Source organism: Brassica napus, chromosome C1, assembly GCF_020379485.1.
Source record: "Brassica napus cultivar Da-Ae chromosome C1, Da-Ae, whole genome shotgun sequence".
Lineage (NCBI taxonomy): Eukaryota > Viridiplantae > Streptophyta > Magnoliopsida > Brassicales > Brassicaceae > Brassica > Brassica napus.
Window position 1 is genome coordinate 46,181,394 of NC_063444.1, and position 12,161 is coordinate 46,193,554.

Consider the following 12,161-nt stretch of genomic DNA (forward strand, 5'->3'; position numbering starts at 1 on the left):
ACTACCAAATCATAAAAAAATCAAAATCAAAATTATAAATAAAGTATACTCCGCCACCTTAGTGTATTTAATACAGATTACTCAACGTCACACACGATCTAAGATTAACTAATTCCTAATCTACATATATGTTTATTCCAAATTACTCAAGAACACGACTGATGGGGTTTTTGATTCATATGGTCCGATCATAACGCCATATGCAAACACTAACTCTCTCCAAGTGAGGTTTGATTCATCTTCCTTACAGAACAAGTCGTCGTTTTTAGATGATGCCAATCTGGTCTCGGACATCCGTCTCGTCGGTCCATTTAAGGCCCAAAGTTCATCAACACGGCAGTTAAGCCCTTACATATATATACATGAAAAAGCCAAACACTAAGTAGACAAAAAGAGTAATTGTATTGATCAATGATAGTTAGTTATACAGCACAATACCAAATAAAAATGTCAAGAAGACATCAGACTATGTCTCTTCTTTCTTCTTTATTCACACACAAACAAGAAGCAACAAACAAACAAACAAACAAAGCCAAGAAACCAAACTCCATCAAGAGCTGATTGTGATCATATCTTGGCAAAATCAACGGTCTTCTTTCCATCATGTGCCTTCTTGAAGAAGTACCTGACATAATCAGAGTACACGACGTCTCTATAGATCGGTTCCTCTCCATTTGCTATCACCTCAGGAAGAGGACCAATCACTGACTCTGGTTTTGGATTCACAAAGATAGGTACCGAGATTCTGTTGTTGCTACCGTTAGCTAAGACACGATGCTCCACGCTCTTGTAACGACCATTGCTCAAGATCTGCATGGCGTCTCCGATGTTGATCACGAAAGATCTGGGAACCGGTGGCACGTGAACCCAGTTCCCTGACGCCAGAGAGCGCACGTGGAGACCACCGATCTGGTCTTGTAAGAGAATGGTGAGGGAAGAGACGTCAGAGTGGCGACCAACGCCAACGGTTAGGTCAGGGTTAGGACAGATGGGATAGTAGTTGAGGTTGACTCGAATCGAACCCATGAAGAGTGACTCTTTGGTCTCGTCTAGCTCTTTCACATTGAGGTTCTTCCCCAAATACTCTAGAAGCTTCCTCACCATTGTCTTGGACTTGTTCATGTACTCTAGAGCTTCATTCCTAAAATCAAGAAAACCAAGAATTGTTTATATGAATCAATGATCACTGTAGTTTCAAATTATATTTAGGCTTTGTTCACGTATACGTAAAAAAAGTAATAATGTAGTTTAAAAATTAATAACTTTATCTATATATGTCTAACATTTTCTTTGAAATTATAACTCTGAATTTAGAAATATATAAAACTTTAAAATTTTAGATCTGAATTTATATATTTACTTTTAGAACTTGAAGATTTTTTTTTTTTAAATTAGGTTTGGTCTCTTATTCAACCGCTCTATTTTCACATGCTAAAAACGGTCCGTCGATGATTAAAACAGTGACATATTTGATTTTTGGACTCACTTGCAAACATCAGGCCAAAATTGTGATGCTTCAGTTTCAGAGACAAAGAAGAGACTGAGATAATCTTTCCACTCCAGAGCCTTCTCTGCACGAGGACTGAAACTCGTACCGAACCTAACATTAGTCGAGAGCGACTTCTCCTTTGTGTATTTACTCTTCTCTTCTACAGGAAGATTGAAGAATCTGTGAGTAGCGGCCTTCACGTTGTCAAGAACTGCCAAAGGAACTCCATGGTTGATCACTTGAAAGAAACCCCATTTCTCAGCAGCGTCACAGATAGCTTTAGCCACTTTGCTCTCGTCGGGGTTCGACATGTCGATGACAGGAATGGCTTCGTCTGTCTCGTTGACGAACTTGTTGATGAGACGTTCTTCGAATGGTTGAATGTATTGATCTGGAAGAGCTTTTATTCCTGTTTCTGACAAACCCTTTACGCCGTTTCCTTGGTTGACAACGAACTCGGTTACTTCGGCTGGGTCCGAGAATTGGGTTGTAGAGACTGTTGGAGCCATTAGGTTGAAATTTTGGAATAAAGATTGGAGAATTTGATTGTGTTGTGAAGATAAGTTATACTGAGTCCAGAGAGTATTTAAAAGGGAAGAGAATGTGATCAGCTTATGAGTGACCAACCTTTATGGCTCTCACCATGCTTCTTCTTCCCGCCTTTTTTCTTTTCTTTAAAAGTTCTATCTGTATTAGTTTAATAGTGTTTCAAAAATTTAGTCAGTAGGATAACTTTATTTTAATTTGGATATGGTCAGCTTCCAAAGTGGCATTTTGCTAAATACAAGCTCTAAATTGTCATAAAGGATTATCATGGAGTCATTGAAACATAAGATAATTTTGGTAAAGAGAAAAGAATGTCACGCTAATTTTTTTAAAGATGTTTAAAATTGAATACAGAAAAGATGTACGTATATTTATTAACAAAGTTGTAATTCTAATGAAAATTATATATCTTACATTGCTTTTTACATTTTACAAACATGCGCAGATTCTTGTGGTAATACTAATATGCAAGTAATGTTATTCATGACTCAAATGAACGAAATTTCAAAGGTCATCCATTGATTTGTTAGATTAGCTCTGCATTGGTTTGGTTGGTGGGTTACTAATGTTAGTAATGAATCAAATATTTTAGTAATCCAAAAGTCATTCGTATATACGTTTAGTAATATTAGTTAGTACGTTGCTAACCATGATGAATGTAAAATCAAATGTCATATATATCATAGAGACATAGACATCACAGTAACGTAACAGTTATTATATCTAATGTGTTTTATCCTTCTTTCTTACAACAATGTCTATCCCTCTCTCCACGACAATTTATACAAAATTTTGTGTGATCTCGTCTAATAATTAAGAAACGCTATATCCGTACACATTGTAGTCGTAAGAGGAAAAAAATGGAAAGAACCAAAAAACTTTCTTGTGACATAACAAACCTGAAACTTTGATAAATAATCTTGGTAGGTGGAGAAGCATGGGACTAGGCATGCTTCTTGTTGCGCTAAGCAAATTACCATTCTAAGAGCATGATTATCCCTAGAAACCTATAAAGTTTCTTAAGTACACTTTAATGACTATTTAACTATTAAATTTCAACTAAAGACCTCAGTTAAAAATCACCTAATTTTTGTGCTACAATGGTAGTTTCTTAATTTGGGTTTCTTAAAAAAGAAAATTTAGCTACACTGCAAGTAATGATCAAAGAAGATTAGTGAAATTTAGCTATATGTAGCAGCAAGGTTGTTACCTTCCCATGGGGTCATACGTAGCAGCAAGGTTGCTGTAGACACTGACAGTACTCCACCAGTAGCGACATGCATTCTTTTATACAAAGCCAAACTTAACTTTCCATAAGCTCATAATCTAGCTCTTGAACACGAGGACTTAGTGAATTTACAGCGAGTTAGAAACCTACATAAACCGCAAACAAGAAGGCAAGAAGAATATTGAAGATTAATATATCAAAAATCTAAGCCTATAAGAATTCTCAGCAGATTTCAAATAGAAAAGAAGAATGTAATGACCACTACTTACTAGAGAAGAAAAAGATGGTAGTTAGTAACAGAGCACCAACAAAAGCAAGCTGATTCTTTAAGGCAATTGAACAAAGAGAAATGATCAAAGATTCTTTAAGGCAATTGAACAAAGCTTTCTGACCATGCTAATCCTTCAGACATAAACCGGTATCAACATAACCACAAAACACAAGTCATGTTACATACCTGCTGCGTTCGTTCTCAATCTGGCCGAGTGACAACACCCGCTCATGTGTCCAATGAACAGCAACATGTACACCACGGGTAAAAAGATAGAACGATCAGGAATACTATTAGCAGAGAAAGAAAATCAAAAGGAAGAGAAATGATATATACCTGACCAGTCTTGAAAATGTAGACGATGTAGTTTCTCTTCATGGTTCAACTGGAAAAAAAAAACAGATTAGATATTAAGTAACTCACACCAGAACCAGATTAATACTATAAAAGAACTACATAGAGAACTAAAAATGGAAACGTTACGTATATGATTTTCTGAGACAGAACATATCATATAAGGATAACGTAAGAAACATTGAACTCACTTGCAGCTCCACTTTAGCAGAGAGGATGAGACCGATCACCCGCCAAGAACGCATAAGTCTTGTTCTTCACCTCAATCCAACTCTGCAAACATATTAGACAACAACACATACGCAGCTGAATCCTCTCGGCTCCGGAACGGTGGATGGTTAAGAAGAGCCTCGTTGCTTCTTGAGTGCGTCCGTCGCGAGAATAACCGAAGAGCAAGCTTGTGTGGTTTTCTTGAACTCGGTCAGGAGTTTTGTCGAACAGGTTGTGTGCGAAGGGTATATGTTCTGAATTTGGGTTTGAGCTTCTCCAGAGATTGGTCAAACAAAAATCATTCATCGTCCAGCAGAGAAGCCAAGAGAAGATGTAGACGACTACCGAAGGCAGAGAAAAGAGAAACAGAAGAAAACAAAAGGAAAGAGAAAAAAAATTGAAACTTCGAGGTATGCTGACACGTGGGCTAAAAAAACCCACTATGAATGATCGCTTACTCAAATTTGAAGTATTTTTGATTTAATTAAATCAGTGATTTTCTTTAAAAACCCACCTTAGAACCGTGGATAATCATGGTCTAACGAGCTTATTTTGACCAAACTTAATGGGGCTTTAAAAGCCCAAACTTATTACCACCAAAAGCAGATGGTCCGCATAATGAAAAGAAATATCTCTCTTCGAGAACAAAGTTATCTTTCCACGCTCGCATCAATAGGGTTCGTAAGATGTGCAGTCTAGGGCTTTGAATGAGTTTTCCTGAGAATCGAAGCAAAGATTCGCTGGAAAGGTAAAAGTAAAGAACAGTATTAAAATGTCTTTTTCTTCTTTTTTTTTTTTTTTTTTGCTAAAGAGCAGTATTAAAATGTCTGTGTACCGAAAATAGAATACGATAATCTTTAATCAAAACCAAAAAAGTGTAGAAAAAGAATCTAAATACCTTTTTAACCTAAAATTTCTTGGTAGAAAAAGAATCTAAAATACCTTTTAAACCTATATCTTGTTGAACAAGAAACCAAGTAAACAAATGAAATTCTGCTCTGTTACACTAAAAGGTGAAGAAAATAATACAAAAGAATTTCTAAGTCATCATCTTCTCTATTCACACAAAAAGAATAGATAGGACCGAAAGAACTTATTGTGTAATAAAAAAATAAAATCATCAGTTATGAATCTGTGATATCCCCAGGTAATGATTTCCATAACGGTGACATCTGAGGCGTTTGCGTTTGAGACGATGAGGAGAAACAAAGTCTTGAAACAGAACCACATCTTGGAGACAAGTTAACTTGTTCCAGTGCTTGAAACTGAAGCTCTGATGGGTAATCTCTTACACAACCGATCCTTGGTCCTGCACCCGTTGTCCATTTGCATGATAGTTGTTTCCCAAGTTGGAAAGATTTAGTTTCCTTCTTTGAATTTATCCTTTTTAGGATTGATTCTTCTGGAATATTGACTACTTCTTCACTCTCTTTGGTTTCCTCTTCTCCTTTGGGTGAGGTTTCCTCTGAAGGCATTGATTCTTGTTCTAACTCAAAAATCTCTTCCTCTTCCTCCTCTTCATCATCACCTGAATCATAGTCTTCAGTTACTTTGGATTGTGTTTCATCCCCAAATATACTCAAAGACTCCATCTTCTTCGGTGTTTCGATATTATTCATCATTGGAGTTGTTTCTTCCTCTCTTGGATCAGCCATCACAGTCTTCTCAGCCTCCAAATCCTCTTCCAGAGAATGGTTTCTCATATGAGTGCTTCTCTGTTTGTACATGGAGAATTCATCTTCATCTGTTGGACTCATCTGAAACACAAAAACACTTATAAGAACATAACCCTCACAGACTCAACAACCAAATGACTCATTCAAATCAAATCTCTTTCTCTTACCTTTACATCAGTGATATCAACATCATTCTCTCTAAGGAAAGACAAGAAGTCCAAGAAGTTCTCTTCGGTAGGTTGATAATGTCCACTATGTGGCCACACAGCCTTGAGAACACCATCCTCAACAACTAATCTTCCTGCAGCAACGGTAGCTCCTCCAGCTAAGAAGCTTGAATGTTGAAACGTACCCTTTTTCTTCTTCCCAACATACAACACTTTCGACGTGCTGAGCACAAATATCCATTTGGAATCACTATCTTCCAATGAAGAAGTATGAAGCATTTCTCCGGTGTTCTTGTAGAAGAACTTGCCGTCTTCCACAACAACCTCATAAGCTTTCCTTTCCATCTACACAAAAATAAACATGACAACTATAAGAAACAAGTTTTTAATTTATCGGCAAAGTTACTTGTTGAGCAAGTAAAAGAAATAGATACTAACCGGACCAAGGTACTTGATGCACTGTTGCTGAAGTTTGGATCTAGGACATTTTTCCACAAGGTTTACTTCTTTCCCCTCTCCAATATCAAGCCTGAAAACATTCACATATCTACGTTTAGTTTTCTTGATTCAGCTCAAACTTTTTAACAAAGATGTTAGTGAGAGAAGTAATTACCAGTAGAAGAATGGTTCTCTACTCTGACAATGAAGCCACTTGTTGTAGTAAAAGTGCAAGTTGTGTCCATACCGATGTCTCGGGTCAATCTGCTTGCATAAAACCAAGATTAGACACTAAGTTCAATCCAAAAAGTTGTATTATTAAAGAAAACTAGTTTCTCTATAACTTACCGCTTCGAGCCAATGTTGTAGAGCAAGCTTTTGTGCCTTTCCATTCTTGGACAAACCTTTACCAACCTTAGCTGCTCTAGTCCTAGCTCTAGACCACCTTGAAATCGCGGTCTCGTGCTTCTCAATATCAAAGAAAGATATAGAACTTCTCTTCAACTCAGCAAAATCCAAAAGCTTCCACCTGTGACATAAACAATCATTAGATCACCACAACACAACACAACACATGAACCATAATTAAAAAAAAAAAAAAAAAAATTACTAACCAGCTTTGTTCCACAAGTACTGCACAATCAGCCAGCTTTCGCCTGGTACGGAAGCTTTTGTAAACTTTCTGTAACTTAATAGCAGCTTCGTGTTTAGGGTTCCTCGGATCAAGAACCGAGAGCTCTCTAGCTATCATCCCAGCATTGTCTTTTTCTTTCAAGAGCGACCTCTTGAGCGAGATCATTCTCTCCAGCTGCATCCCTTTGAAGCTAACGGACTTCTCAACGACCATCTTACCACCAGATCCCATGGATTTCAAGATGGTCGGCTCCAGAGTCCCGTCACTGAAATTTACAGATCTCTTTGGAGTCTTGCACTCGTCGTCATCGCCGAAGCTTATGGACTTGACCGTGACGGAGTCTAGAGCGGCTTCCACGTCGTCTTGCTCGAACTGACAGGAGAATGATACACCCATTCAACGGAACAGAGATTCTGACCTGAAGTGAAACATCACGAATCTGTTATGTCTGAATCATAAGCAGAGAGACAAAAAAACAGAGTTTGGAAGAAGAAAAAAGCAGAACTTTTCGGATCTGAAAAACAGAGCAACCCGGAAATAAATCACAACCGATTAAATGAAATGCATTTTCTTCTTAAAATATATAAATAGAGAGAGAGAGAGAGAGAGAAGAATTAGTCGTGGTTAAAATGGATAAGTACCTTGAATATACGTTTTGGCACTTGGAACAGGTTTATTCTCAAGCAGAGGAATCTTGAAACTCTCTGTTTGGTTCTTCTTGAATCTTCTTTTGATTCTCTTTATGTTCTTGAGACGAAGAGTTTGAGAGGTTTTTTCTTTGTTCTTTTGTTTTCTTCAGGGATTGTAAGTTACAAACTCTTCAGGGATAGAGTTTATATATATAATACCGTCAACTCCAGAGGGACAAGACAGTGTAGAGAGAGACTGTTAGAGAGAGAAAGAGCAGCGTCGATACTCCAACGACGTGTTTTTCGTAGCTGCAGAATATTCATACGAGGTCAAAAGTTCAACTCAGATTTTACTCTACTCAATTAATTATCCCAAAAAATAATATTGAAGGTTTTAGACTATATCAAAATTAATTAATAATTATATTTACAAATAAATAAAAGTTTACTGGAAATATTATTTTAGACTAATGTAAGTAATCTTTAAACTTAATTAGGAATCCGTGTGACAACTAAAAAGTATATAATTCGGTGCAATATTTATAAACTTTAGGACATCCTTATTAGTAAAATACCTTGCAAAATGTTTATCTATAATATTAACTAAATTTAGTTATGGAAGTAAATTTTAAATGTAAATAAATTGAATATCGGGGAAATTACATGTTTACCAATTTCATTCTACCACTTTTCATTTTTAACACCACTAAAGGGATATTTTCAAAAATACCTTCTTAATTAAGTGGTAGAAGATTCTTATGCTCTTTTTCTTTATAAATATAATAAATAAATATTTTAATACTATTTCGAAATTCAAACCCTAAACCGTAAAACTCAACTCTAAACCCTAAACCATCAATCTTAAACCCTATTTTTCTGAAATACGAACCCTAAACCCTAAACCATCAATCCTAAACCTTTTTTTTTAAATACGAACCCTAAACCCTGAAACATCAACTCTAAAACCTAAACCCCGAAACATCAACTCTAAACATCAACTCTAAACCCTAAAACATCAACTCTAAACCTTAAACCCTAAACCATCAACAATAAGCCCTAAACTATCAACACTAAACCCTAAACCCTAAATCCTAAACGCTAAACCCTAAACCCTAAAACCTTAGAGTTGATGTTTTAGGGTTTAGATTTGAAGGTTTAGAGTTTTAGGGTTTAGGATTTACGTTTAGGGTTTAGAGTTGATGTTTTAGGGTTTAGATTTGAAGGTTTAGGGTTTTAGGGTTTAGGGTTCGAATTTCAGAAAAATATAGGGTTTAGGGTTTAAGGTTTACGTTTAGAGTTTAGACTTGAAGTTTTAGGGTTTAGATTTGAAGGTTTAAGGTTTAGAGTTTATTTTGGGGTTTAGGGTTTAGGGTTTAGGGTTTAGAGTTGATGTTTCATGGTTTCGGGTTTAGAGTTGATGATTTAGGGTTTAAAGTTGATGTTTTAAGTTTAGATTTAGGGTTTAGGGTTTAGGGTTTACGTTTAGGGTTTAGAGTTGATGTTTTAGGGTTTAGATTTGAAGGTTTAGGGTTTAGAGTTGATGTTTCATGGTTTAGGGTTTAGAGTTGATGATTTAGGGTTTAGAGTTGATATTTTAAGTTTAGATTAGTTAACCGTATGTTTTTTTTTTTCAAAGTTAATCAAAAGATTATAAATGTCTTTTACCTTTCATTAAAGATGAAGGTAAAAGTGGTTAGTGTAAACATGAAAAGCGGTACTTTGAAAATAGTATTTTTGGCAATTTCTCTTGATTCTTTCACGCGTGATTTTTAAGTTTATAATAATGTTAGTTAATTTCTCAAATGATCAATATCTTGTATTTTCTTTCTTTTTTACTTTTACCTTCTCAATATTAAAGACCCAATATAATGTACTATCATGGGGTGGGTGTTCGGGTACCCGTTCGGGTACGGATAGGGTATTTCGGATTTTTGGGTATTTCGGTATAGAGGTATAGAACTCGTTCAGGTATTTCTGTACTTCTGGTCGGGTTCAGGTAGTTTAGTTCGGGTTCGGTTATTTTGGATCGGGTTCAGATATTTAGATTTTGAAAAAAATAATTAAATTTCTAATTTCTCAAATTTTTTGTATTTAAAAATATAACTTTCACTTAACTAATTTTTTTATTTTTAATAGATTAAATGGTTAATAGATTTGGACATAACATTTTGAAACTAAAAAGACATTAATTTGGTTATTGTTTTTAAATTTTGGTTGTAACTTTTTGTTAATTCTTGAAATAAAAGTTTGACATGCATTTTAAGCGAGAAGCAAATCATTTTCTCCGTAATTCTATGTATATCATATAAACTTAAAGTATATGTAGTATCAATATAAATATTTTATATAAAATAAGATATGTAAACTAGAAATATATAGTTAATTATACATATGTTCGGTTATCTTCGGATATTCATTCGGGTTTGGATATTACCCGTTCGGGTTCGGATATCCAATCTCTCCTAATTCAATATCCGTCTGGATATTTTGCTACTTCAGTTCGGGTTTTTCGGATCGGGTTCAGATGCGGCTTCGGATATCGGGTAAAGTGTCCACCCCTATAATACTATCCTTTGAAAAAAGACACAGTGTAATATTAATCAAAATTACTTTACTAAGTTACTTTGTTTACCATCCGTACTTATACGTGTTCTGTGGTACATATTTTTCACTGACATATTCGTAGTTTTTCTCTGACAGATTATAGTGTATTGGTTTTCCTTTTTTAAGTAAACATCGAGTTAACTTAATTTCTTCTGTTTTACACGAGCGTTGCTTACATTTTTTTAGGGTTAAGTCATGACATATATAATGTTTTTTCTTTGAGTTTTTAAATCTCCATGGAAAACTGGTCACCAACCAAAAAAATAAAATATATTTGACTCAATCCATTTCTTTTTTATCTTCTGAATTTGACTCGATCCATGTTTTTAAGTATTAGTTAGTAGAATTTTATTTTAGCAAAAAAGTCGAATTTTAACATCACCAAATAAAGTGACGTAGTTGCAAACGTGGATTTTTTCTAGGTGAATACTTTTTTTTTGTCATCAGGTGAATACTATTATTAAGAAAAAAGTCCATGTTTATCAGTTTAAAAGGACCCCAATATTATTTATTTCAATCAAATGCGATTTAGTGAAATTTCCTTCTTCCTTTCGTGGCGACCCACACAATACTTCTCTATTCAATCAAAAGTGTTTTGGTGGGTTAATAAGAACAAAAACCATGGAATTAAATAAGCATATAATTTCATTTATTTGTATATTTTAATCCTTAATGTAACGAGGCAATGGCTATGTTACATGGAAACGGAAGCGGGTACGTGGAAGCGGAAGCGTATGGAAGCGCAGAAGCGGGATTTTTAAAAAAATTAGGAAGCGGATACGTGTTGGAAGCGTATCCATATATATATATATATATATATATATGTAAGACTAAAAATTAAAATTTGGAATATATATATACATATGTAAGATTATTTTTAAAAATCTAAAACTAAAAATTATATAATTTAAATTTAAAAAAAGCATTTATTCATTTATAATAATTTTGAAATGACTTCATATTTAAACTGTGAAAATACACATAAATTAAATTAAATAAATAATATTATATTTTTTAATTCTAATTGACATAATATATTTGAATATATGATTTATCTTTAATAAAAACCTCAATGCATAAAGATAATTTATAGTATTAGTTTTAATATTTGTATATTTCTATTCTCTCTATTCAATACTATTAAAATTTGGATTATATATAAATTAAAAATTATAATTTTATATTTTTATTGATATAAGACATTGTGTTTTTTTTAAATGGAAGCGTGATTCCAAAACGGAATCGTAAGCTTCCAATGTGTTTTTAAAGAGAATATTTTAGAAGCGCTTTGGAAGCGAGATTCCGTAAGCTTCCACAAGATTCCGATTCCGATTCCGGTTCCGAAGCGGGAAGCGGACGTCCGATGAAGCTTCCGTGCAACGTAGGGCAATGGAACATTCAAGCTTTACATATAGCGACACTTTATTGCATAATGTATACCTGTCCATCTAAATAATTTATTTCGAAATGTGTCGTCATCGATATATATGCATGTATTGGTATAGATCATTGCAACGGTTTAGTTGTTAATAACTGTATCGATATAAAAGCCAAGATCGGCGCTTAATAACATGATAACAAAATTAAGAAATGTTAATATTGAAATAGTCGTGACGACCAAATTTACAGGATTTTCTTTCTAATGGAAAGTCTTGGAGGTATGTTATTTCTGTAAACAACAACAAACAAAAATAAGTGATTTAAATAATATATAAGAGGTGAGTACCACAATGGCACAATGCATGCATATGTACACTTTCTCTTGAAAATTAGGCTGAGAGCGACATGTCTCCTTATATGTCCCTCTAACAAACTCAACATATCAAACCTTTTTAATCTAAATGCACCTTCGTTCAGCAACATTTTTGGACAAAATGGTACGTCATTTAGTATTTAATGTAACTCAAAATACAGT

General features: G+C 34.5%; 2 protein-coding genes across 4 annotated transcripts; both read right to left on the reverse strand.

The window, feature by feature from the left end:
• Positions 1-383: 383 nt before the first annotated feature.
• Positions 384-4,545, reverse strand: LOC106345852 (feruloyl CoA ortho-hydroxylase 1). 3 transcript variants are annotated; one of them, XM_022709005.2, is made up of 7 exons: positions 4,080-4,545; positions 3,721-3,919; positions 3,533-3,581; positions 3,246-3,409; positions 2,117-2,176; positions 1,487-1,985; positions 384-1,141 (listed from the first exon to the last, which is right to left on the reverse strand). In XM_022709005.2, exons 4-7 carry the CDS (start codon positions 3,316-3,318, stop codon positions 568-570), a joined length of 1,206 nt encoding a protein of 401 aa, XP_022564726.1. In that variant the 5' UTR covers positions 3,319-3,409; positions 3,533-3,581; positions 3,721-3,919; positions 4,080-4,545; the 3' UTR covers positions 384-567. The 3 variants fall into 3 exon arrangements, with proteins under 3 accessions (XP_022564726.1, XP_048600569.1, XP_013640507.1); XM_048744612.1 differs by having other exon boundaries at positions 3,533-3,587; XM_013785053.3 differs by lacking the exon at positions 3,533-3,581.
• A 492-nt stretch (positions 4,546-5,037) lies between these two features.
• LOC106351018 (IQ domain-containing protein IQM2) lies at positions 5,038-7,961 on the reverse strand. The gene is made up of 7 exons (XM_013790834.3): positions 7,655-7,961; positions 6,994-7,431; positions 6,728-6,908; positions 6,555-6,643; positions 6,380-6,470; positions 5,942-6,286; positions 5,038-5,855 (listed from the first exon to the last, which is right to left on the reverse strand). The coding sequence occupies exons 2-7, from the start codon at positions 7,407-7,409 to the stop codon at positions 5,223-5,225; spliced, it is 1,755 nt and encodes a 584-aa protein (XP_013646288.1). The 5' UTR covers positions 7,410-7,431; positions 7,655-7,961; the 3' UTR covers positions 5,038-5,222.
• Positions 7,962-12,161: the final 4,200 nt, after the last annotated feature.

What these genes read in the sequence shown, in the direction of transcription:
- LOC106351018 (XM_013790834.3), bottom strand. Translation starts at nt 7,409, where the DNA reads ATGGGTGTATCATTCTCCTGTCAGTTCGAGCAAGACGACGTGGAAGCC. An exon ending in TACAACATTGGCTCGAAGCG is followed by an intron (nt 6,644 to 6,727) that starts GTAAGTTATAGA and finishes TTATGCAAGCAG; the next exon opens with ATTGACCCGAGACATCGGTA. An exon ending in TTGATATCACTGATGTAAAG is followed by an intron (nt 5,856 to 5,941) that starts GTAAGAGAAAGA and finishes TTTGTGTTTCAG; the next exon opens with ATGAGTCCAACAGATGAAGA.
- LOC106345852 (XM_013785053.3), bottom strand. Translation starts at nt 3,318, where the DNA reads ATGCATGTCGCTACTGGTGGAGTACTGTCAGTGTCTACAGCAACCTTG. An exon ending in ACGTATGACCCCATGGGAAG is followed by an intron (nt 2,177 to 3,245) that starts GTAACAACCTTG and finishes AAACTAATACAG; the next exon opens with ATAGAACTTTTAAAGAAAAG. An exon ending in GCATGGTGAGAGCCATAAAG is followed by an intron (nt 1,986 to 2,116) that starts GTTGGTCACTCA and finishes TGGCTCCAACAG; the next exon opens with TCTCTACAACCCAATTCTCG.